This window comes from Artemia sp. Qi Xiang Cuo, chromosome 19, assembly GCF_049724085.1.
Source record: "Artemia sp. Qi Xiang Cuo chromosome 19, ASM4972408v1, whole genome shotgun sequence".
Taxonomy (NCBI): Eukaryota; Metazoa; Arthropoda; class Branchiopoda; order Anostraca; family Artemiidae; genus Artemia; species Artemia sp. Qi Xiang Cuo.
In genome coordinates, this window is record NC_142812.1 from 56,614,667 (window position 1) to 56,642,050 (window position 27,384).

A 27,384-nucleotide genomic window follows, 5' to 3' on the forward strand; every position below is an offset into this window, starting at 1 on the left:
ACTATATATCCAATGACAGCCATCTGCAAAATCAAGGGTTGTTTTTTCTTCTGAATGGTTCGCCACAAGATTACCACCTAACATGACCAGTTAATTTGGCTTCCATTTAGTACCCCAAGCGCTAAATTTTACTGTACTTGAAAAGAATAAACATAGAAAATCCAGAGACAAAGTATTTTTTGGGGTGTATTTTCCAAACTTTGAAAAAGATTTGCTCTAAAACAAAAATTGTAACATACCAAAACAATTGGTCTGGACTGGATAGTTGAAAATCAAACTAACTGTGCTAGATGAGGCTCAAGGATTTTTTCGAGAATGCTATATGGCAGAAAGCTAGATGGCACCCCCTTTCACTTCGTTGTGTACATGGTGAATAATATGGTCCGTCAGGTGCGTTGCGGCGAGGGTCTTGCGGGCCGCACCAATACACATCGCGGGCTGCATGCGACCTGCTGGCTGCGGGTTGCCGACCCATGGCTCAAAGCAAAGAAAAATTTATTAAATATACGGTAAGAATTGCTCTGTTAAAATAATATATTACTTATTGTCTCAGGAAAAAAATTATTTTTTTTTATATTAAGGACTTCAATAGTTCAAGCATTTCCAATTAAGAATCATTTCGATTTGAAGATCGTTAAGTCGGTCCTTGGGTGCCCATATGGGGGGGGGGGGCAGAGGGGGGCTTCAGTCCCCCCCCGGGCGGAGTGATGCTGCCTTATATTTAATATTTTTTTTAGATTTCTATTATACAGTATTGGAAGTTCCGATTAGACCAGCTAAGCTCCCCCTCCATAAGATTCAGCTTATGGGTGCCAATGAGTCGGCCTAACTAAGGACTTATTATCATATGTTGATTTAGAGAAATGGTTAGGTGAAAAGGCCTTACAGTTTATTTAAAGAGTTTGTGTAACCTAGTTATTTGTGTAACCTAACTAAATATTTGTGTAAATATTTGTATACTTGGTGTAACCTAAATATTACATTTCGCTATTAAACTCGAACTGCTGTCTCTGAAGTTTAGTATTTTGACTATAGAATGAAATATGTCAGAGAAGAGTTAGTCATGAACTCTAAAAAAGTGTAATTAGGAAAACAATCTTGATTAAAATGATTTTGGAACATATTCAACCTTACATGGTCATATGTTTTGTTACAAGGTCATCTGACAATATTTTCTAAAAATTGTCCTTTATGAGGCTTCTAAAATTAGAAATTTAAAGCTGGTTTAGAAAGGGATATTTTGCGAAGTAAAAATTTGCATTTAATTAAGTTTAGTTTTTATTGTACAATTATCAAAATTAAAAAAGAAGACACAGCATGGTTGAAATTCTATCCATTAATATTAAGTAATTAATCACTACAGGGCAGTTTGTCTTTATGGATTTACGAGTTTTAGACTATCATGTTTTCTCAATTAAGACACAAACTATCCCCCACTTTGTTTAATATAGTTAATTTATCTACTTGATTAATTGATATACTGTCCCCCACCTTAATCTTTCAAATTTTGTTTCGCTATTCATTGTCATTCAAGTGACGAAATGGCAATTTTGTAAGTCCTCCCTATTTGAATGATTAATATGTTCCTTCTTCCCCCTGTCCTAATGGTCATAACGTCTAGACGGAAGACGCTCGTCTATATTATCGCGTACGTGAATTTAGTCACATGCCGTCGAATTTAATGACTTGAATCTGAAGGGGACTACATAAACGTTGTGTTCTAACGTTATTCCACGCATTGCGTTATATACAAATGTATATTTGGAATAGTGGGGTTGTTTTTATTTTCTTAAAATATTGGCCGAAATTTATTGTCATTTAACCGATCAATTGACAATTTTGTTAATCATCCCTATTTTCAAATAGTTTTACTAAACGAAGGACACTTAAATCTATTATAGCATTGTTTTGCAATTATGAAAAATTAAGCAAGAAAAACGGGTTTTAATTTTTATAAAGCAGTGAATACAATCAATAAAATAAACACTTAATTAAAAAAAAATGCTCCGAATATTTCGACCCCACGTCCGAGAGCCTTTCTCAACGAAAAAAAAATGTTCTAAAAACCTTAACTTACATCAAAAAAAAAAATATAAATAAATAGGAAACAAAACTCACATATTAAATAACACGTATTATTGAGACTGAAACTCATGCTATTATAGTGCACAAGGATGTAACCATATTCAATTGACTGCAATTACCCGAATCTGAAGGGGACTACATAAACGTTGTGTTCCAACGTTGTTTCGCTCATTGCGTTATATACAGATGTACGTTTTGGAATAGTGTTGTACATATTTTTCTAATTATATAGGCTGAAACTCGAAAGTCATTCAACCGATTGAATTACAATTTTATTAGTCATCTCTATTTCCATAATTAATAGTTTTACTATTAGTCCAATAGGCGAGAAAAACGAGGGTAGTGTCAGCCAGTGGAAAAATATGAAACAAAAATAAGCCTATATTTTGACAAGGACCTCCGCCAAGTCGTCTTCAGTGCTTAGAAAAAAAAAATCTAATCTTTTAAAGTAAATCTCGCAAGAGGTTTACTTCAAATTCACAATAAATTAAACAGGGTAAAATAAAAGACCATTCATCAATTGGGTTGTGCAAAAATTCTTTGCTTAGCAATAAATTTAGCTTGTCTATAGACTTAATTTTCATTAAAAATGCGGATAGGTGGTTATACTCTAAACTAAAGTGGAATGTTATTTGAATCTTTTAATATTAAGGTATTGTAAATTGGGCCTATGGAAATATCTCCAGTATCTTTATTTATAGCAAGGTCTCTATTTACATATTTTTAAATCTCAATTGCCTTTCTAAAAGACAGGTAAGCCCTTTACGGTAGATATTAAAGTTGCCTCCTCAAAAAGTACTAAATGATTTGGATTTTCAAAAATGGGGAGGGCCAAAGCATAATCCAAATTGTCATTTTTATTTTATTTTCAGATCTCAAGGGATTTATCTATTGAAACCTTTTGTTCATGCAGCCATTTCCCCAGATTTTGACTGGTCCTGTCAACGTAAAGCTTCCTACATGAACACGGGACTCTGTAAACAGCCTCAAATAAGGGGCGGAACTGGGCCTTTGTTTCTGTAGGAATTTTCCATTTCTGGGCATCTGTACTTAAAGTGCGAGTTTTGTTTTATGCTAGGGTAATGCCTACTCCAAGCTTTTGAACATTCAAATGTTTTTAAAAGTTTTTGTTAAAGTTACGAAATTATTACCTCAAGGCATGGGGCCCTTAGGCTGCAACCTATTAGGTAATACGCACTTACTAATATAAAAGCTGTAAATGAAGTTTGAAATTAAGCTTCTAAATAGGTTACTGCCATTATTATTGACTGCATGTATGGTAATAGGACGAAATTACCGTCTTCGCCAACAGTGGTCCCAGGATTTCAAATAGAGAAATAGGGCGAGACTTGGTAATACCACAGGAGCTGCTGCTGATTCATTGTCGTCGCCAGAATTACTTCCAAAATTCCCCTGAAAAAAAAATCAGGAGGAGCAAAATAATATCTGTCATAAATTTAAGGAGTATTTTGTGTAGAAGTTTATTTCGATCTTTTATTATGACCCAAGCACTATAATATAAAACATACAATATAAATATAAAACATATAATATAAAACATATAATATAAAATATAGAGCTAGATGAGCAAGCAAAGCAAAGGAAAGCACGTGGGGTAGCATTAACACTTGCAAGGGGGAAACCACATGCGGGCTAGGCGGGTATTAATACATCTCCCTTCTTCTTGATTAAGCTGTCTAAAGGGGGGGGGCGAAGTCTGGTCTAAATCACTCATAAATTCATCTTTCTGACGGGTTTCACTGTTCTGCCGTAGCGCGTTTGATGAGCTCTCGCGGTAGGAGTTTCAGACCGGTGTTTGGGGCTAAGCTGGAGAGTGCTGGTTTGGGGAATCAGGTTTGTCACTGTATTATAACATGGGGATGTTTTTTTGGAGTGTATGGTTCAGATGGGTGGGAAGAGTGACGTGTTGGGATTATGGAAGGAGACAAAGCACTTGGTTTGGAGGCAGAGGTGACCCTATCCTGGGCAATTTTTACCTCCTTTTCTACAGTCCCTTTTTCCAATGATTCACTGGAACCTGGATTACTACTCCTTTGGCACTAAGCTGCTGATATCACTTCAAGTATTGAGGGATAGGGCCGGGATATATTAATCTGGTTTCTTCTTAGCAAGGACCCAGTCTCTGTTCTTACGAGGTATGACCTTGGATTTTCGCTACACAACTTCTACTTTGGTCAATTCCTGACTTTCCTTTTCTTGTATAAAAACCTTATCCCCTGTGAAGAGTTTTGGCAGTTCTTTCGTTCTCTTGTCATGATAGGACTTTTGTCGCACCTGGTGGTTTATTCGGTTTTCTGTGAATACCTTTTGGGGAACATTTTTTTTTCAGATGTTGGTAAGTGCAAGGCAGAACTGATCGAAGCTGACGGCTCATTAGCGGCTGAGCAGGGGAAGCCAACCCATCTACTGGTGTGTTCCGGTACTCTAGAATACCAATGTAAGGATCACTTCCACTCTCAAGGGATTCCGAAAGAATTCTCTTGCATTTTAAGACTGCTTTCTATAAGCCCGTTTGACCTCGGGTACATGGGTCTTGACGTCTTGTGCTCTATTCCCCATGATTCTGTGAAAACTTCCATTTCACGTGATGATAGCTGGGGCCCGTTGTCTGATGTCATCTGTGGTGTGCCATCACGGGCAAATTGGGCCTTTAGCTTCTGAATAATTTTCCCTGAAGTCGTGCATGGTAGCTCATCTATTTCAGAATAGCGGCTGTTATAGTTGGTAGTGATCAGGTATTGTTGCTTGTTCCACTTAAACAAGTCAATTGCTGTATGTTGTCAAGGTAGGATGGGAATGCTGGCATTGGTCAGGGGTTCTTTTGTGTTGTTGGGAGCAAACTTTGCACAGTTTTCACATTTTTGAATATAATTTTCAATATTGAGATCAAGGCCAGGCCAACACACCATCATACGAGGTCCCTATTTTGTTTTCTCCATGCCTAAATGGCCTTCATGGCGCTGTGCCAAAGTGTTCTTTCGGAGACATGATGGAATGATGATTCTAGGCCCCTTGAACAGGATCCATCAACAGCTGTTGATGGACCCCAGGTCCATCAACAGCTGCTAGTTCGTGTTGAATGTTCCAGAACGGTCTGATATCAACAGGATTGTCCAATGAACGGTCTGAGATTTCGAGAGGTTGTCCAACCTTCCTTGAGGTAGTTCCTTGGTGGACGAGCTTCGGGTCTGATTTTGTCTTTTCCTTGATTTCTCGGATTTTAGAGTCGCTGACAGGCAGACGCTTTCTTAGGGCGTGTACGAAGACTTAAATATCTGTATGCAACTCCTCCTTGATGTCGGGCAGGTAGAGACGAGACAAAGCATCAGCTACAAGGATGTCAGTGCCGGGAGAGTAGCCAACCGAGAGATCATATGGCTGAATTTGAATCATGAGTCTGTGTATCCTGGCTGGCGCATTGTGGAGTGGCTTCGAGAGTATGGGTTCTAATGGACGATGGTCTGTTTTCACATTATGTTTCTGCCATAGATGAAATGTTTACATCCGTAAACGATTGCATATCAAGCTGTGAGTAATCTTTCTCCGTTCAATGCTCTGGATGCATAACCAAGTATGTTGTCATTTGCTGATATCTCTGCTCCAAGGCCGTGTTTTGAGGCGTCCAATTTTTATTGAATGGTCCTGCAGTTGTGATAAAAGAAAATGCTAATCTGGATGAAATTAAATGCTTGACGTCCATGATGCATTCAGGATGCCGCTCTTGTAGAGCAAAAGACTTTTGTTTTAGCAAGTCTCTGAAGGGTTTGCTTTTTGATGATAGGTCAGAAACGTACCTGGAAAGAAAATTTAACATTCCAAGTAGTGCTTGCAGCTCTTCCTTAGTTTTAGGTTCGGACATATCATTAATGGCTCGGAGCTTCTCGGAGTCTGGCTTGATGCCATCTTTGCTGATCACATGACCAAAATAGCGAACTTTTCCAGACTAAACTGAAACTTGCTTTTGTTGAGTTTTATACCAACTTTTCTGGCTCGCTTCAGGACTTCTTCAAGCCTGTCGTCATGTTCTTTTTGAGTTCTTCCATATATTAGGAGATCATCAACTAGAATGCAGAGCCCTTGGAGGCCCTCAAATGCATGTTCTATTCTTTGCTGGAACTCGCCTTGTGCTGCTATCAATCCAAAAGGATACGTTTTCCAGTGATATCTGCCATAGACTATGCTAAATTTTGTCAGGTATGAAGCCTTCTCAGACAGTTTAAGTATCCAGTAGCCTGAAGGTGCAACTAGCTTAGTGAAGTAAGTAGCTCCATCCAGGTTACTAATAGCATCATCAAAGATAGGGATCGGATAGAAGGGTCGTTTAATTGCTTTGTTTAGATCAACTGGGTCGATGCACAGCCATACACTTCCATCTTTCTTTTCGACCATGACCATAGCATTAACCCACTCAGCTGGTTGGCTGACTTTCTTAATTATTTCTAGCTCTTCAAGGTGGGCAAGCTCGCCCTTGAGCTTGTCTCTCATTGATAGGAGCACCTTTCTTGCAGGGTGCACTGTAGGGGTGGCATCTTCTTTCAAATGTATTTCACACTCTCCTGCAACATTTCCATTACCTTCAGAAACGTCATTATGACCACGTTGTGTACTTGTTGGATGATCTTGCTGCTTCTGCATTTCAACATTGAGGATGAGTTTCACCAAATTTCTTTGCTTGATTTCAGCCCAATAAAAGGAGTGATTCTGGATGCCACTACATAGAATGTCTGGAGTTGAATTTATCCTTGTTGGTAGCTGCACTGTAGTTCACAAGCTCCAAGTAAAGTTATCTGGGAACCACAGTAGCTTGTGAGTCTATGTCTGTTTGTCTGTAATACTGCCTTATGGGATAGCATATCCAGGCAATGCTTCGGGATTATTTGGGCACCAGTATCAACCTTAAAATCTACCTTTATCTGTCCATTAATAGTTATGGTTGCATAGGCTTCATCCTTGCTGTTATCCCACTTTACTGCATAGAGATATAAGTTTGATTCTTCATTTGAAGTAGAGCTAGATGGGCGTTCTCCACCTGGTTCATACGCACTATGCTGATCTTCAGCAGCATTCACTGTTTTGATTTTGCAAACCCTGGCAAAATGGTTGACTTTTTTATATTTTGCGCAAAACTTCCCTTGTGCAGGACAGACATGATGTTTATTAAATTGCCCAGTACAAAAATAGCACTCTGGATTTTTGACTACCGGCTTTTTCCAGTTTCTTGATACAGAGTCATTTTCTTGTTTTATTTCTTGTTTCTCTTCAAATATTTTTAGTTGTGTTTGGGTCGTTTCATATGTTCGGCAGATTGTGATGGCCCTTTGAAGCGTTAGTTGATCACCTTCTGCTAACAATCTCTCACGGATTTTTGTATTCTTCGCACCACAGACAATCTTGTCCCAAATCATTTCACTCTCCTAAGTGCAGCCTCAAGTTTTGACAAGGGTCTTAAGTTCAGTAATGAATTTGTCTACACTTTCTGTTTCCAGTTGTTCTCTTTTCTGAAACACATACCATGAGAAAATTGGTTGTGTTTTGGTGCAGCATAATCTTTAAACTTTTTAATATATACTGCTATTTTATCCACTTCAGCAACTGGCATATAAAATGTTTTGAATATTCACGTCCTCTATCTTCAACCCAGATATGGAGATAAACACATTGCACTCTTTCAGTCCTCCCTGCTAAAGGACCATGGAACATAAGTGTAGCATGCTCTTCGAATTTTGTTCACTCACTGTCCGAATTGTGTGCATCCCAATTGATTGAAGGCTGTCGGACATTTTTAGATTTTTACTTCTAACACCATGTAGAAGTTGATTTCAATATTTTATTGTGACCCAATCACTTATGATATAAAACACACAATAAGCAAGCAAAGGAAACCACATGGGGTAGCATGGGGTAGCAAACCACATGGGGTAGCAAAGCAAGCAAAACAAAGTACATGGGGTAGCATTAACACTTGAAAAAGGGAAAGCACTTGTGGGCTAGGTGGCTAATACTACATTTGGAATGATGTTTAAGCTTCTGAAGACATGGTCCGAGAAGAGACAGAGACTTGGTAAAGATCGCCACATGAGCAGCTGACGATAATTCAAATTAGTCGCCAGAAGTACTTCCAAAATCCTTAGTTGCTGGGTAAATCAACTTATCATCTGGTTTCGGCTGAAAGTAAAAATACTTAAGTAAAATAAAGGGCAAATCCCACCTGCCCGCAGTATGCAGGCACTTCTTTTGCTATGGTAAAACCCATGGTAAAATTCTTTGATCGTCATAGCCTGATGATTGGGCCTATGCGCAATTATAGTGATTGCTATATGTAATTTTATTTGGAGCTATTATGCACTGTAGTAATTTTCTAAAAAAGAAAAGTGTCATAAAATGGTTGTGTTACGCTGACAGTAGAAATGTATACATGAAGTGTAAATTCACTATATTTGTCTTCTTTTCAGGAAGTACAAGGTCCCTGATGTATTATTGGCTACAATTGAAGTTCCAAAAGGTGTAAGTGTGGAGGGCAAAGGTTCTCTTATTCAGGCCAGAGTCTGTAGATCGAAGAGAGAATATAGAGGTGGCGGTGATTCACAAGTAAGATATTTCATCTTTTCAAAAAATAGTATGAAAATTGACAAATGGATTGAAACATAAATGGTCTGGATCCAGAGTATGAGTTATGTCATGGGAAGGTCTTATGAAGTATATACCTCGAATCCTTCCTTCTCCAAAGGGTGAGCTTGATCGAACACTTGATTTTTCAGGCGCATCAAACACTCTACACGTTCTGCAGAGTATCCCCATTTGGGGACGACCTGCTTTCGTTTGTAGCCGGTTGGCCAACAAGGACAATCTTTGCTGCAGAACGTGCACTACTAGATCCAGAGCCTGAGTTGTGTCATAGGAAGTTCTTTTTCTCCAAAGGGTGAGCTTGATCGAACACTCGATTTTTCAGGCGCATCGAATGCTCGATGAGCCTGAAAAAAAAACACTTTACAAAATAAACACTTTCCAGAAATAGATGGATAGGTCAAATACGGCCAAAATGAAGTTGGTCCAGCATATTAACTTTGCTAAATTCTAACCTATAAGATTTTAAAAGTTTTGTAAAAAAAAATATCTCGTCAGTTTGAAGTTTGAACGGGCAGAAAATCCTATTCAAATCAGTGGAATTGTGTTTCTAAACCTCGAGTCAAATAAAAACAGACTCAAAAAAGTAGTAAATACAAAAATAAGTAGTAAATGCAAAAAAAGGAAATACATTTTTGTAATAAATTACAATATTGTCCCGATCTCAACAACGAATACATGAAGTTTTAAATACAACTGAAGAAGACACAGAGAATGACCAGAAATACGGTAACCAGTCATATTCTCGGACTCAAACCAAATTAAAGAAAAATCTGTTCATTCTTCTAAGCCTAAGACATAGAAAATGACCAGAAATATGGTGAACAGGTAAATTTTATTTGATATTGCGAAGAAAGGAGTCGAATTGTATCTTTGGAGTCAACTAACTCAAACCAAAATTAAGGAATTTTCTTTTGCCAACGTTGAGGTAGAAATACTGTACAAAACAAGGCTACTTCTGTACAGTCTTGTAATTTAGATCTACGCAATCTTCCAAGTCTTAAAAGAGATAGAATAGAGATGTGCACTTGAAATTCCCTCTAAAGACCATAATTTTGGCTGTAGATCCATTCCTGAAAGTTCCATCCATGTAACTTAAATACTTTCCAAGAAAGCAAAAAATAATGTCGTCTAGAAATTATACCTAGAATTTTAGTTTTATTAAGGGGGAACTAATTGTTAGAAGACTTATATCGTCTTGCTGAAAACAAGTGCAGAAGAAGAAGAAGAAGAAGAAATATCGCTTTTTTTCTTCTTCTTTTCTTCCTCCTCTATTTTAGTTTCTTGGTACATGATATCCAAAAAAATCTATGCTTGGAATTATATATATATATATATATATATATATATATATATATATATATATATATATATATATATATATATATATATATATATATATATATATATATATATATATATATATATATATATATTTTGGGGGGGGGGGTGTTAGAATAGTCAAAACCTGCAGAGACTACAGCGTGCAGTCGACGCGTAGCGTCACAAACATGTTCTTTATTTTAACAGCGCACACTGAAGTTAGTCCACAAGGGACTTACTTTTGTGTCTCTTAATCATGGCCGGTTTCTATTGGTTCCTTCTATGTAGTGAATGGCCCCTCTATATATCCTCCCTCTGTAAGTAGATTCTGTAGTTTCCTGATTGGGGGTTTTCAGAGCATCATTTGTTTTTACTCTGTTTTGTCCCGAACAACTTTTTAATTTAAAGGCTGTTTAAGAGGATTTGCAACTCGCTGTCTCTTTCCACTTCTGTATGAATTTGTACTGAATTTTCTCTTGAATTACTATTGAAATTTGTCTTAAGAGACACAATAGAAGACACAAATTTAGAAATATTAATTTAATAAAAAAATTTATCTAAAAAAGATTTTAAGCATCGTTAAGTGCGAGATGGCGCTGGTGATTTCTCTTTTCGACCCCGGCACCGTGAATTTTAATAACTTATCCATAGTTGTCATGTGCATTCGACTTTTTTTTTTATACCGTAATGGCAAATTCTACAAAAAAATTTTAGCTTAAAGATCCACTACTACTGCTACTAACAACTCACTGTAGCACCAAGCCGCCTGAGCCCAACACAGCTACGTACCTTCTTCCTTCTTCCCAATCTATTCAAAGATTTCCTCTTTACATCCTCCCGAGAAGTTTCTATTTCTCTTAAATCTTTCCTTGCGACATCCTCCCACCCCATTCGGGGATGACCTGCTTTTCATTTGTAGACGGTTGGCCAACAAGGACAATCTCTGGCAACCTGTCATCCCTCATCTGCAGAACGTGCAGACTTACATTTGACGATGTTCTTCACCTAAATGATACATTTATTCCTCTTTTCAGGCAAAAGAAGTTTCCGATGCCTTGCCTTTCCTTGAATACGAGCTGCATCGCCAACTTCTTGCAAAACTTCGTGTCAGAGGCATGAATGCGATCTTCGGGCTAAATGCAAGTATTTTTTCGGTTTCTATTTTGTAATTTTCTTTAATTCCGTTTTTTGTTATTCATTTTATTCAGTATTGGTGTTTGAATATAGTGTATTTCACCAAGGCAGAGTTATTTTTAGTGTTTGATTACCGTTTTTATCTTTTTTTTGTGGCTTTTCTGTTTGTTGTGTTTTTTTAATTGTTAGGCACGACACAGTTTTTTTTATGTGCATGATGGAATCACTTAGCTTTTTTTTGCCTTTTTGTATTATTTTCTTTCCTTGCTTAATGTTGATATGGCTTTTTTTTGTAATTTATTTTATGTTTTTTCCCTATGATTGAGGCTATGTAACGTCACAGAAAAAAAAATATGCAAGGTCAAACCGACATTTTTTTTTATGTACTTTTGGGGAAACCTTTTGGTCTGAGAGATAAGGGAGGGTGCTAACCTGCCGGCCACTTTTTAACATTAATTGTTACATTCGTCTGAAGTTTGGTAGAATCATATTGAAGTTTGGTAGAACAGTAGAACAGAACACTGGACAGTTGTTTTTTCTATTTTTGGAGCGATAGTTCGCATCGATGGGTTTGTGAACTGTCATTACTGTCGTTACTGGGGAGATGAAGATCCTTGTTTTGCTTCAGAAAGTTTTCAAGAATACCTAAGATATCGGTATAGCCTGAAACGATTTCAGGTAGAATCATGGGATCTTTTATTGTTTTGTGATAGCATCCAGGCCTGGACCTACCAATAGGCCTACCAGGTCTGGGCATAGGGGCGCGCAGTGCCAGGGGGTGCAATAAATTATGACTGAGTGATATTTTTCTGAACAAAAACTGAATTGATCTGATTTATCATCAAAGTGCCAGGTGCACTCCACCGTGGTGCTACCTATTCACAAAAAAAAAAAGATTTTAAAACGACACAGGAATTCCGTGGCCACTTATAAACTATCAGATATCTCCCAGGAATGGCAACAGAGATTTCGGTATCACTTCTCTCTTCCATTACTTTTAGCTCATCAGTTGTGTTTTGTTTAGTGCTTCCACTATCTCCGAATTTTTGAGGATTTCGCCGAAAATTTCCCAAAAAAGGAACGGCAAAAACGCTTGTGCCTGGTAGCGTCAAGGCTTTAAATCTGGCCCTGATAGCATCAATGCTAAAACATGTCTCACACTACCGGAAAACGAAATCCGAATAATCGTCATCATCTTGGAGAATATTAAAACTTTGTTTTTTTTTCTTTGCAAAATCGTTATACTACATTTTTGCATTGTTGTTCATGCGTGGCTTAATAAACATTTTCCTAAAAGATGGTTTGATTGATGTCCAGTTGAATTGCTGCCATAAAGCCCTGATTTCATATCTTGCAACTTTTTTTTATGCTGGCTAAAAGAACAACGTTGCAAAACCTTATTTTACGGATGTTCTTTTAAAATTCTTTTTTTTTAATATACTCATTTATAAATATATTAAAATATTTATAAATTAGGGAGTGACTTTTCAATCCCACTTTTAATTTATTTTGACTGTTTTATGAAATATTTTGGTTTAAATTTCTTATCCCTTTGAAAACATAGATATGATTATGACTTATAAATGATCAAAGCATATGGATAATAATCGGATGTTTGCCGTAAATTAGCAACAAATGTTGAAGTTATTAGAAAAGGTAATCATATTTTTCCACGTAATGCACAAAAAATGTTTTATTTCTCTAAGATTTTTATTTCCCCAAACAGTAACAAGTTGAAAGAGTGGAGTTCGGGCTTTCCTGACCTACTCTCTTTTCCTTTCTTTTTCTTATCACGACCTTCTACTAGGTTTTTGCAATAATTACTGTCTCTTGTGGAAATATTATCAGTTTACGCTTTCACCTTATTTCTTGGTGAATATGGCTATATGGTTAATATAGCGATGGTGAATAAGGCCAGAATATGGCTATAACAATTTTTGACAGGTTTTGGCAGATTTCAACGGATATTTTCAATGATTATAAAACTTGAAGTCCTCAGTAGATTCGTTGACTAATGGTCGCCCCAACTGGATCAAGATTTATTATTAGACGTGATGGGCCTCTAATTTGGGAATAGTTCCCGATGGACTTTAGGTTTTATAATTTTCTATTACAACTCCCTGAATGGCTGAAAGCATATTGGTGTAAGGTTTACAAATTTTTTACGTCATTCTCAGCCATCTAAGCTGTAATTTTTTCTGGGAGGAGGGGGATGGCTGGCTTTGTTTGTGCGTGGAGAATTTTTTCTTGTATGGTTTAAATGTCCAATACCTTGTAGGCCAAGCTCATTGACCTATAACAGAACGAAAGAGAAGAATAAAGAGGAAATTAGGATACTTTGGCAAAATCAGGATTAGTTACAGAAGACTACAACCATTAAGTAAAGCTTTCAACTTATTGTTTACGCTAAGGATAAATTTTGTTATAAAGATTTCAAAATGTGGTAATATTTTGAATTTGATTCGGAAATCCATGCTTGGAGATTGAATTGCTGGGGAACAGTGCCCTTTCGAGCTTTTACACATTGTTTCCCTAGATTGTGTTCCGCAGAGTGACAATTTTCGATAAATCAAAAGAAAAGTGCACTAGTTGCCACTATATAAAATCCATTCAGTTTTGAATCATGGAATAATTTGATAATTAAATCAAAGAAAAAGTGCACTAGTTGCCACTATATAAAATCCATTCAGTTTTGAAAAATGGAATAATTTGATAATTAGATCAAAGCAAAAGTGCCCTAGTTGCCAATATATAAAATCCATTCAGTTTTGAATCATGGAATAATTTGATAATTAGATCAATGGAAAAGGGCACTAGTTGCCACTATATAAAATCCATTCAGTTTCGAATCATGGAATAATTTGATAATTAAATCAAAGGAAAGGTGCACTAGTTGCCACTATATAAAATCCATTCAGTTTGGATCATGGAATAATTTGATAATTAAATCAAAGGAAAATTGCACTAGTTGCCACTACATAAAATCCATTCAGTTTTGAATCATGGAATAATTTGATAATTAAATCAAAGGAAAAGTGCACTAGTTACCACTATATAAAATCCATTCAGTTTGGATCATGGAATAATTTGATAATTAAATCAAAGGAAAATTGCACTAGTTGCCACTACATAAAATCCATTCAGTTTTGAATCATGGAATAATTTGATGATTAAATCAAAGGAAAAGTGCACTAGTTGCCACTATATAAAATCCATTCAGTTTTGAATCATGGAATAATTTAATAATGAAATCAAAGGAAAAGTTAACTATTTGCCACTATATAAAATTAATTCAGTTTTGAATCATGGAATAATTTGATAACTAAATCAAAGGGAAAGTGCACTAGTTGCCACTATATAAAATCCATTCAGTTTTGAATCATGGAATAATTTGATAATTAAATGAAAGGGAAATTGCACTAGTTGCCACTATATAAAATCCATTAAGTTTTGAATTATGGAATAATTTGATAATTAAATCAAAAGAAAAGTGCACTAGTTGCCAATATATAAAATCCATTCAGTTTTGAATCATAGAATAATTTGAGAATTAAATCAAAGGAAAAGTGCACTAGTTGCCACTATATAAAATCCATTAAGTTTTGAATCATGGAATAATTTGATAATTAAATCAAAAGAAAAGTGCACTAGTTGCCACTATATAAAATCCATTCAGTTTTGAATCATAGAATAATTTGACAATTAAATCAAAGGAAAAGTGCACTAGTTGCCACTATATAAAATCCATTGAGTTTTGAATTATGGAATAATTTGATAATTAAATCAAAGGAAAAGTGCACTAGTTGCCACTATATAAAATTCATTCAGTTTTGAATCATGGAATAATTTGATAATTAAATGAAAGGGAAATTGCACTAGTTGCCACTATATAAAATCCATTAAGTTTTGAATTATGGAATAATTTGATAATTAAATCAAAAGAAAAGTGCACTAGTTGCCAATATATAAAATCCATTCAGTTTTGAATCATAGAATAATTTGACAATTAAATCAAAGGAAAAGTGCACTAGTTGCCACTATATAAAATCCATTAAGTTTTGAATCATGGAATAATTTGATAATTAAATCAAAAGAAAAGTGCACTAGTTGCCACTATATAAAATCCATTCAGTTTTGAATCATAGAATAATTTGAAAATTAAATCAAAGGAAAAGTGCACTAGTTGCCACTATATAAAATCAATTAAGTTTTGAATCATGTAATAATTTGATAATTAAATCAAATGAAAAGTGCACTAGTTGCCACTAGTTGCCACAGTTTTGAATCATGGAATAATTTGATAATCCAATCAAAAGAAAAGTGCACTAGTTGCCACTATATAAAATCCATTCAGTTTTGAATCATAGAATAATTTGACAATTAAATCAAAGAAAAAGTGCACTAGTTGCCACTATATAAAATCCATTAAGTTTTGAATCATGGAATAATTTGATAATTAAATCAAAAGAAAAGTGCACTAGTTGCCACTATATAAAATCCATTCAGTTTTGAATCATAGAATAATTTGACAATTAAATCAAAGGAAAAGTGCACTAGTTGCCACTATATAAAATCCATTAAGTTTTGAATCATGGAATAATTTGATAATTAAATCAAAAGAAAAGTGCACTAGTTGCCACTATATAAAATCCATTCAGTTTTGAATCATGGAATAATTTGATAATTAATTCAAAAGAAAAGTGCACTAGTTGCCACTATATAAAATCCATTCAGTTTTGAATCATGGAATAATTTGATAATTAAATCAAAGGAAAAGTGCACTAGTTGCCACTATATAAAATCCATTAAGTTTTGAATCATCGAATAATTTGAGAATTAAATCAAAAGAAAAGTGCACTAGTTGCCACTATATAAAATCCATTCAGTTTTGAATCATGGAATAATTTGATAATTAAATCAAAAGAAAAGTGCACTAGTTGCCACTATATAAAATCCATTCAGTTTTGAATCATAGAATAATTTTAAAATTAAATCAAAGGAAAAGTGCACTAGTTGCCACTATATAAAATCCATTCAGTTTTGAATCATGTAATAATTTGATAATTAAATCAAAAGAAAAGTGCACTAGTTGCCACTATATAAAATCCATTCAGTTTTGAATCATAGAATAATTTGACAATTAAATCAAAGGAAAAGTGCACTAGTTGCCACTATATAAAATCGATTAAGTTTTGAATCATGGAATAATTTGATAATTAAATCAAAAGAAAAGTGCACTAGTTGCCACTATATAAAATCCATTCAGTTTTGAATCATAGAATAATTTGACAATTAAATCAAAGGAAAAGTGCACTAGTTGCCACTATATAAAATCCATTCAGTTTTGAATCATGGAATAATTTGATAATTAAATCAAAAGAAAAGTGCACTAGTTGCCACTATATAAAATCCATTCAGTTTTGAATCATAGAATAATTTGACAATTAAATCAAAGGAAAAGTGCACTAGTTGCCACTATATAAAATCGATTAAGTTTTGAATCATGGAATAATTTGATAATTAAATCAAAAGAAAAGTGCACTAGTTGCCACTATATAAAATCCATTCAGTTTTGAATCATGGAATAATTTGATAATTAATTCAAAAGAAAAGTGCACTAGTTGCCACTAAATAAAATTCATTCAATTTTGAATCGTGGAATAATTTGATAATTAAATCAAAGGAAAAGTGCACTAGTTGCCACTATATAAAATCCACTCAGTTTTGAATCATGGAATAATTTACTGTAAAACTTCCCAGTTTCAAAGGCAACGTTGCCAAACAGTGGCGAATTTTACTTTCTGTACATAGTAAAATTCTACAAAGAATACATCTTTTCATTTAAAATGACTTGAAAGTGTCACTTTAATGACTGTATACTTGTCTTTAGCATTAGATAATAGCAGTATAGTGATGGGGGACTAGTTTGATGACAATATATCATTTTGGGATCTCAAAATATGGTGGTCCTGATTGATATTGTGCCGTCTTCTGAAAGAAAGTGCTGAAAAAGACGTTTAGAACGTGGAGAGACAATTTGCCTCTACCTCTAATGAACGAGTGTGAATCATGCAGAAGTTTTTTAAATTAAATTTTTTAGACATGCTCATTATATTCTTATTCCTTTCCATTATTCCACTTTCATTTTTGTATGTAGGGGAGAAAATAATGTCAGTGTCATTTCTATGTTTTTTTGAAGGTGTCAAGAATTTAAGCTGAAATGTTAAATAAAATAGTCAAAACAAGTTAATAGTGTGATTGAAAAGTCACTCCCTATGCCAAAAATATTATAATATAGCCTATTTATGCGTCAATATAAAAAAAATGAATGTAAAAAGAACATCCCTAAAATAAGGTTTTGCAAACAGTTGCACGATATTAGATCAGGACTTTATGGTGACTAATCAATTTGCCCAACCCTCAAGGGCTAAACGGCGAGCAGATCGTCCGCGGTTAAGCTTAGAGGATATTGCAAAGAAAGATTTAAGGGAAATGGGAACTTCCTGGGAGACTGTAAAGAGGCTTTAAATAGATTGGGATGGAGGTGGAGCATACGTTGCTGTTTGGGTCTCAGGCGGCTTGGTGCTGCGGTGAGTTCTTAGTGGTAGTGGTTGTAGTAATCAAACAATATTCTAGGAAAATGTTCATAAAGCCACTCATAAACAACATAGTGTAGAGTTGATCGATCTTGCGAAAAGTTTTATTATTCTTTAAGATATTGACGACTGTTCATATATCGTTTTTTCAGCATAATCGGGCATTTTTTGGAATTTATGATATCACAAAAAATGAAAGACCCCAGGATCCTACCTGAAATCGTTTCAGACTACACTGAAACTTGGGATGGTCTTGAAAACTTTCGAAGCTTAAGCAAGGATTTTTATCTCCCCAGTAATAACAGTTGCGACAGTTCACAATTCCATCAATGTAAATCATCTCTTCATCACCCCTAAAAATATATATACAAAAATTAAATAAAAATAATATCCAGGATTTATACTAAACAAAGAGAGAAACATCTCAAAATGAAGAACAAAATATCAGGTCAAAGACCAGTAGATGGAAAGGAAAATATCAAATAAACGACGGATGTTTTGCCTGTATAAAACTTGGCGTAATGCGCTAAATATAAGAGAACTTAATTAAAAGAGTAAAGATAAAATCCAAAATAATTGTATAAAATACAAAATTAAAATGAAAAAATCTAAAACTAAAAAAAAAAGAAGAAACAAACCAATATTTATATATAAATAACACTACAGTGACTTACCATCGAGTATTTATATTCACAGTTACTCTCGTGAACACACAAAAATTAATTGAGCAGCTTTTCATGACTGACCAGTTTGGCTTTGGATTTTTTATTAGTGTTTTAAGAAGCCATCGTGATTCTCAGAAACACCAGACAAATGTCATAGTAATACGAACTGCCTTTTCTGGGGTATTTTAAGTGTTTTGAAAATTAGATTTTATAAAAAATCTAAAACAAAAAAAAAAGAAGAAACAAACCAATATTTATATATAAATAACACTACAGTGACTTACCATCGAGTATTTATATTCACAGTTACTCTCGTGAACACACAAAATTAATTGAGCAGCTTTTCATGACTGACCAGTTTGGCTTTGGATTTTTTATTAGTGTTTTAAGAAGCCATCGTGATTCTCAGAAACACCAGACAACTGTCATAGTAATACGAACTGCCTTTTATGGGGTATTTTAAGTGTTTTGAAAATTAGATTTTAGAAAAAATCTAAAACTAAAAAAAAAAGAAGAAACAAACCAATATTTATATATAAATAACACTACAGTGACTTACCATCGAGTATTTATATTCACAGTTACTCTCGTGAACACACAAAATTAATTGAGCAGCTTTTCATGACTGACCAGTTTGGCTTTGGATTTTTTATTAGTGTTTTAAGAAGCCGTCGTGATTCTCAGAAACACCAGACAAATGTCATAGTAATACGAACTGCCTTTTCTGGGGTATTTTAAGTGTTTTGAAAATTAGATTTTAGAAAAAATCTAAAACTAAAAAAAAAAGAAGAAACAAAACAATATTTATATATAAATAACACTACAGTGACTTACCATCGAGTATTTATATTCACAGTTACTCTCGTGAACACACAAAATTAATTGAGCAGCTTTTCATGACTGACCAGTTTGGCTTTGGATTTTTTATTAGTGTTTTAAGAAGACATCGTGATTCTCAGAAATACCAGACAAATGTCATAGTAATACGAACTGCCTTTTCTGGGGTATTTTAAGTGTTTTGAAAATTAGATTTTAGAAAAAATCTAAAACTAAAAAAAAAAGAAGAAACAAACCAATATTTATATATAAATAACACTACAGTGACTTACCATCGAGTATTTATATTCACAGTTACTCTCGTGAACACACAAAATTAATTGAGCAGCTTTTCATGACTGACCAGTTTGGGTTTGGATTTTTTATTAGTGTTTTAAGAAGACATCGTGATTCTCAGAAACACCAGACAAATGTCATAGTAATACGAACTGCCTTTTCTGGGGTAATTTAAGTGTTTTGAAAATTAGATTTTAGAAAAAATCTAAAACTAAAAAAAAAATAAGAAACAAACAAATATTTATATATAAATAACACTACAGTGACTTACCATCGAGTATTTATATTCACAGTTACTCTCGTGAACACACAAAATTAATTGAGCAGCTTTTTATGACTGACCAGTTTGGCTTTGGATTTTTTATTAGTGTTTTAAGAAGCCATCGTGATTCTCAGAAACACCAGACAAATGTCATAGTAATACGAACTGCCTTTTCTGGGGTATTTTAAGTGTTTTGAAAATTAGATTTTAGAAAAAATCTAAAACTAAAAAAAAGAGAAGAAACAAACCAATATTTATATATAAATAACACTACAGTGACTTACCATCGAGTATTTATATTCACAGTTACTCTCGTGAACACACAAAATTAATTGAGCAGCTTTTCATGACTGACCAGTTTGGCTTTGGATTTTTTATTAGTGTTTTAAGAAGACATCGTGATTCTCAGAAACACCAGACAAATGTCATAGTAATACGAACTGCCTTTTCTGGGGTATTTTAAGTGTTTTGAAAATTAGATTTTATAAAAAATCTAAAACTAAAAAAAAAAGAAGAAACAAACCAATATTTATATATAAATAACACTACAGTGACTTACCATCGAGTATTTATATTCAGTTACTCTCGTGAACACACAAAATTAATTGAGCAGCTTTTCATGACTGACCAGTTTGGCTTTGGATTTTTTATTAGTGTTTTAAGAAGCCATCGTGATTCTCAGAAACACCAGACAAATGTCATAGTAATACGAACTGCCTTTTCTGGGGTATTTTAATTGTTTTGAAAATTAGATTTTAGAAAAAATATAAAACTAAAAAAAAAAGAAGAAACAAACCAATATTTATATATAAATAACACTACAGTGACTTACCATCGAGTATTTATATTCACAGTTACTCTCGTGAACACACAAAATTAATTGAGCAGCTTTTCATGACTGACCAGTTTGGCTTTGGATTTTTTATTAGTGTTTTAAGAAGACATCGTGATTCTCAGAAACACCAGACAAATGTCATAGTAATACGAACTGCCTTTTCTGGGGTATTTTAAGTGTTTTGAAAATTAGATTTTAGAAAAAATCTAAAACTAAAAAAAAAAGAAGAAACAAACCAATATTTATATATAAATAACACTACAGTGACTTACCATCGAGTATTTATATTCACAGTTACTCTCGTGAACACACAAAATTAATTGAGCAGCTTTTCATGACTGACCAGTTTGGCTTTGGATTTTTTATTAGTGTTTTAAGAAGACATCGTGATTCTCAGAAACACCAGACAAATGTCATAGTAATACGAACTGCCTTTTCTGGGGTATTTTAAGTGTTTTGAAAATTAGATTTTAGAAAAAATCTAAAACTAAAAAAAAAAGAAGAAACAAACCAATATTTATATATAAATAACACTACAGTGACTTACCATCGAGTATTTATATTCACAGTTACTCTCGTGAACACACAAAATTAATTGAGCAACTTTTCATGACCGACCAGTTTGGCTTTGGATTTTTTATTAGTGTTTTAAGAAGCCATCGTGATTCTCAGAAACACCAGACAAATGTCATAGTAATACGAACTGCCTTTTCTGGGGTATTTTAAGTGTTTTGAAAATTAGATTTTAGAAAAAATATAAAACTAAAAAAAAAGAAGAAACAAACCAAGATTTATATATAAATAACACTACAGTGACTTACCATCGAGTATTTATATTCACAGTTACTCTCGTGAACACACAAAATTAATTGAGCAGCTTTTCATGACTGACCAGTTTGGCTTTGGATTTTTTATTAGTGTTTTAAGAAGACATCGTGATTCTCAGAAACACCAGACAAATGTCATAGTAATACGAACTGCCTTTTCTGGGGTATTTTAAGTGTTTTGAAAATTAGATTTTAGAAAAAATCTAAAACTAAAAAAAAAGAAGAAACAAACCAATATTTATATATAAATAACACTACAGTGACTTACCATCGAGTATTTATATTCACAGTTACTCTCGTGAACACACAAAATTAATTGAGCAGCTTTTCATGACCGACCAGTTTGGCTTTGGATTTTTTATTAGTGTTTTAAGAAGCCATCGTGATTCTCAGAAACACCAGACAAATGTCATAGTAATATGAACTGCCTTTTCTGGGGTATTTTAAGTGTTTTGAAAATTAGATTTTAGAAAAAATCTAAAACTAAAAAAAAAAGAAGAAACAAACCAATATTTATATATAAATAACACTACAGTGACTTACCATCGAGTATTTATATTCACAGTTACTCTCGTGAACACACAAAATTAATTGAGCAGCTTTTCATGACTGACCAGTTTGGCTTTGGATTTTTGATTAGTGTTTTAAGAAGACATCGTGATTCTCAGAAACACCAGACATATGTCATAGTAATACGAACTGCCTTTTCTGGGGTATTTTAAGTGTTTTGAAAATTAGGGAAAGTAAGTAAAGAGATTTTAAAACAACAACAGTAAGGCCAAAGGTTTCCACAGTTACGAAAGGTAGTAGCCACCCCCCCCCCCCAAAAAAAAAAATTTAGCCTCACTCAGACTCGGCTGTGTCCCTAGTTTGCTCGGTCTGTGCACAGTGTAGCTGTCATAGTGGTGCCATACGATAGCTTATTAATAAGAACAGGAAAAATTGCAAGACTCTGGAAACAAGTTATGAGAACCATATATATTGTGTCAATATTTTGGATAACCCATTCACTCCGATATGATCTTCTTAATTATAAATACATTTATTGCAAATAAAAAATTTTTTATAAGACTTTTTACATTTAAATACCTTGTCAGTACAGAAAATATCCACTGAAGAACATCATTGACAGCATCCAGAGAGATAGGAAATCAACCTCGGAATTTTCCAACGTTCGTAACTAGGCCTTCTTCTTCTTCATCAAGCAACGTTCGTAGCTTGGCCTCCTTCTTCTTCTTATTTAGTGTTAGCAGCAAGCTCGTAGTTCGTAAAAGTCGCAAGAGTTTCGTTAAAAGCTTAGAGGTTCGGCCGTTAAAATAACAACTTCTTTTTTCGGTAAACTTGGTAGTTGTTGACCTTATCATCATATTTATTACCCAAGAAACAAGGTTTTATGTCTTGAGCAACTTATAGTATGACCTCAAAAAATTATTATTTGGACAAAAAGCAATAATTCTTTGGTTCAAATAACATTTTTCATAGAACTCTGGTTTCTCTCACGTAGAAGTGTCAAGCTGTATATAAAAAAGGAAAAAACAAAAACAAATTGTCGTACGCTATACTGGTGTCAGCAGCCTCTATATCCTGCTAAAGCACTCAATATATGAATGGGCCAGTTTGGATTTGAGTTTATCTGATGTGCTCCCTAAACTTAGTAGACGATGTGTCTTGGATTGTGTTAGTCCAGTCTTGAATATGATTTGTCTATTTATTATCTTGTAGGTGGCTGTCAGTATAGGGGATAAACAAATAATTGGTGTGGCCACGGGAACAGCTCTTTACCTTTCATCTTTGCCACCTGGTAGACCACCAACATTATCTGGCACTGGGAGCAAAGAAGATCAACTAAAAGTGGCCCAACTTTCTAAAAAGCTGATGGAATATCTTATAGAAAGCAGAGAATTTTATGGAATTGAAGATTCTACTGTCAAAGTAAGTAAATCCTTCATTTACAAGAATCTTCCATACTTTCTATACCAATCTTCCATACCATTGTAAAATTTTACATAACTAAGCTTGTTTATTAATTTTAACATTATTAATCTAACCTGATCCATATTTTAACATTGATTAGATATTCACTAAGAATTGTCGTGCTTATATTTGTTTATTACTATTCTGATGCTGCTTTTATTTTATTTAAGTTTATTTTATTTTTTAAGCTTAATGTTTTGACTGCTAATTCGCTTCAAGCCTACTTTTTCAGGTATCCAATACATCAGGCTTCCAATGACCTTAATATATTTAAGTTTAACTCCTTGCTTTACTTTCAATATACAAATTATTTGAATAATTTATAGTTACAATAAAAAAATTATTTTAAACCATTAACGTTAGCATACCTTATGGTTACTTTAGCCGCAGTGTACTAGCATTTCATGGGTGAATTACATAGGTAATGAGGTTAGTTTTAACGCAGTGAGGTTATTTTAAACCATTAACGTTAGCATACCTTATGGTTACTTTAGCCGCAGTGTACTAGCATTTCATGGGTGAATTACATAGGTAATGAGGTTAGTTTTAACGCAGTGAGGTTATTTTAAACCATTAACGTTAGCATACCTTATGGTTACTTTAGCCGCAGTGTACTAGCATTTCATGGGTGAATTACATACGTAATGAGGTTAGTTTTAACGTAGTGAGGTTATTTAAAACCATTAACGTTAGCATAGTTTATTATTATTTTAGCCATAATGTACAAGTGTTTCATGGGTGAAATCATGCGTAATAAGGTTATTTTAACGTTAGCGCAGCTTGTGGCTATTTTAGCCATAGTTTGCTAGCGTTTCACGGGTGATTTCACACTCAATGTAAGTTTGACGTAGTGTGGTTGTTTTGAAGCATTAAAGATAGCATAGCTCATGGTCATTTTAGCCATAGTGTACTAGCGTTTCACGGGTAAATGAACGGGTAATGAAGTTAATTGTAACGTTGTGAGGTTATTTTTGACCATTAAAGTCAGCATAGCTTAGGGTTATTTTATCCATAGTGTACTATTGTTTCATGGGTGAAAGCACGGGTAGTGAGGTTATTTTAACCATTAACGTTAGCACAGCTTATGGTTATTTTAGCCATAGTTTGCTAGCGTTTTACGGGTGATTTCCCACGTGATGAGGTTAAGTTTAACGAAATTGAGAGAATTATCTTCCGACGTCTTTCTCCCTTTTTATTTTGGATTTATCCTTCAGATTCGTTGATTTGTCCTCATCAGTATGGCTTCCGTTCCAAATTTTCAACTGCTCATGCACTAATCGACGCCACACAGTTTATACGTTCCCAACTTGCCCTTAAAAACACAGTATTGGGCTTGTTTTGGGATTTTTCTAAGTTCTTGAACTTGGTTGATCACATTGTTTTATTAAGTAAACTCCACAGCTGCGGGATTTGTGGATTTCGTTCTCATGGTTCGGCTCTTATCTCTTTCGTAGAGTACAGGGTGTGAGTCTGGGCGGGGTGACTTCGCATCCCCTACCTGTCTGGAGTGGCGTCCCGCAGGGCTCTGTTCTTGGTTCAATACTTTTTCTACTTTATATTAATGATTTGGTCACGGACCTGGGTCCATCAGCGCACCCAGTACTTTTTGCTGACGATAGCAATTTTTTAATCACCGGCCCTAATTTACCATCCGTCGTCACCTCTACTAAAACTGTATGACCGCTAACAGCAAGAAAAGTGAGGTTGTATTATTTCGAAGCCCTTACAAAAAAAATGAAGCTCAGCAAGCACTTGGCCTCAAATCTTCCACCAAGCTCCTCCCGCAGGTCGAAGTTACCAAGTTTCTTGGTGTCCACATTGACCTCTCCCTATCATTTGCAACACATGTTTCCTACATCAGAGCCATAATTTTGCGACAGGCAAGTATGATTAATCGTGTGAATAATTTTTTCTCCTGATATCCTTGACACCCTTTATTACTCTTTTGTTTACCCATACATCTCATACTGCGGATCTGTTTTGGGCAACACTTATCCTTCAGTTACCAACAAATTAAAATCTGCCCAAAACCGTGCCGTCAAAGCTGTTTCGGCTGCCCCGACTATATCTCACCCAGGACTGGTACTTCGATTTTGGTATTATCCCTTTCGAACAAATCATCAAAAAATTAAATCTATCCCTTGCATATTCCGCTCACCATAAAAATCTTCCTCCCCAATAATTATCTCATTTTAATTGTAATAATTCTGAAGGCCTCTATCTCCGTTCATCCAACTGTTCCTTCATTGTCCCCAAATGCGTCTCTAGCTCCGTCCAGCGATCTCCCATTTATAAATCTATTCTTCAATGGAATATAATAGACTCCAGTGTCGAGCTATCCACAAGTTTTCGCACGCTGTATAACAATGTTTCTAAACTTGATAATATAATTCAATCTCTAAAATTTTAATCAATTTGCTTTAACTACCCTTATTTTCTCTTTTTTTCTCTTCTTCATTTTTTCTCTCTTCTTCATTTCCAATTTTTTGTTGTTATGGTCCTTAACAAGTTCGCTTCCAGGATCTCGATTAATTTTGGTATTGTGTTTTATTTTTATTTGAATAAATAAATAATTGAATTTGAACGTAGTGAGGTTATTTGAACCATTAAAGTTAGCATAGTTTATGGTTAGTTTAGCCGTATTGTACGATCATATGAAAACAAAAGGAATGTAAAGAAAGTGGAGAAAGCTATAAAATATAAACTAATAGTACAGTCAATCTAGCGTCAAATAGGACTCGACCGCAAACAAATTGCAACAGAAATGTTTTTTACACCATCTTGTAGAGAAAAAAAACCAGTACAACATATCAAAAGTTGAGAAACCCAGCGGGGTGCAAAATAAGTGTTTTTTAGCGTTTTCCGTTTGTTTTTTGTTGTTTTTAGCGGAAATATTCCGTTATCCTAGAGCTTAGCATTTACTTCATGGGAGACATGTTTCTGAACTAGTTTTGTGTGCTGAATTTGAATATCACATCAGATTCAAGTTATGTCCCACCGTTAGTGTTTCACATTCATCACCAAACAAGAAATTCGTATTTCGTGGCCATATTTCCCTTTTTTCGTCCTTTGGGGCGAATGAAGTCAGGAATAACGTCGCCCTATCGACTGAATACTATATTTTTGGAAAGTTCCGTACATTCTAAGATTTTCGTTGTTGGAACCCTTGGTCCTAGTTTTGTCAGATAAATGTCCCTCCCAGATTCATTTCTTTGGGCCCCTTAATTATTTTACTTCCTTTTGTAATAAATGTTAATTTTCCTAAAATCCGTGTGCTTCATGTCAGATGTGACGACAGTGTTCTTTCAAAAATCAGATACGTTCGTATTCCTGACTTCACTGCACTGGATCCCAGTGCTAGTCTCGATACTCTCTGGCTTTCGTCGTGGTATCTGAAGACTCCAAGACCGGGATGGAATTGGACAAATCAGACTGTCATGGTTGGAAACAATCCGGGGAAAGCGTCTGTAATATTTCTCCCGATGATTGATCTGTCTGCCAGTGATGACACCTGTGTGTACTCTACCTTGATGTTCATCGCAGACCAAGCTAAGCGCCATGGATTCGCCCCAGTCGTGACCTTCGATCAGCCATTGTGATGGAAAGCTGTGAAAATGGTTGAGGCTTCTGAACCAGGAAGTGAGCTCTCAGCAGTAGTTCTGAAACTCGGTGGGTTTCACACAACCATGAGCTTTATTGGATGCATAGGATACACAATGGAAGGATCCGGTCTCCGCGGAGTCCTGGAACTTGCATATGCCCCAAACACTGTTCCCCATCTCCTAAGTGGAAAGGCTATTTTACGAGCTGTTCGAGGTCTCTTGCTAGTTGATAGTGCTCTACATGCCGTGCTGCTCTCCGAGTTATTTGACGATGATCCCTGTTCAGAACCTGAAACAAAGTTAGGCACCAAAGAAGTTGCAGA

The 27,384-nt window shown here is 34.7% G+C and overlaps 1 protein-coding gene across 1 annotated transcript in view; it reads left to right on the top strand.

Annotated features, from left to right (window-relative positions):
* The window catches only part of LOC148941036 (C2 domain-containing protein 5), a 290,635-nt gene that overhangs the window by 77,188 nt on the left and 186,063 nt on the right, over positions 1 to 27,384 (top strand). Inside the window, exons 10-12 of the mRNA XM_089105147.1 lie at positions 8,559 to 8,694; positions 11,088 to 11,192; positions 23,208 to 23,417. Coding sequence (XP_088961273.1) covers positions 8,559 to 8,694; positions 11,088 to 11,192; positions 23,208 to 23,417 — 451 coding nt within the window. The remainder of the gene's footprint in view (positions 1 to 8,558; positions 8,695 to 11,087; positions 11,193 to 23,207; positions 23,418 to 27,384) is intronic.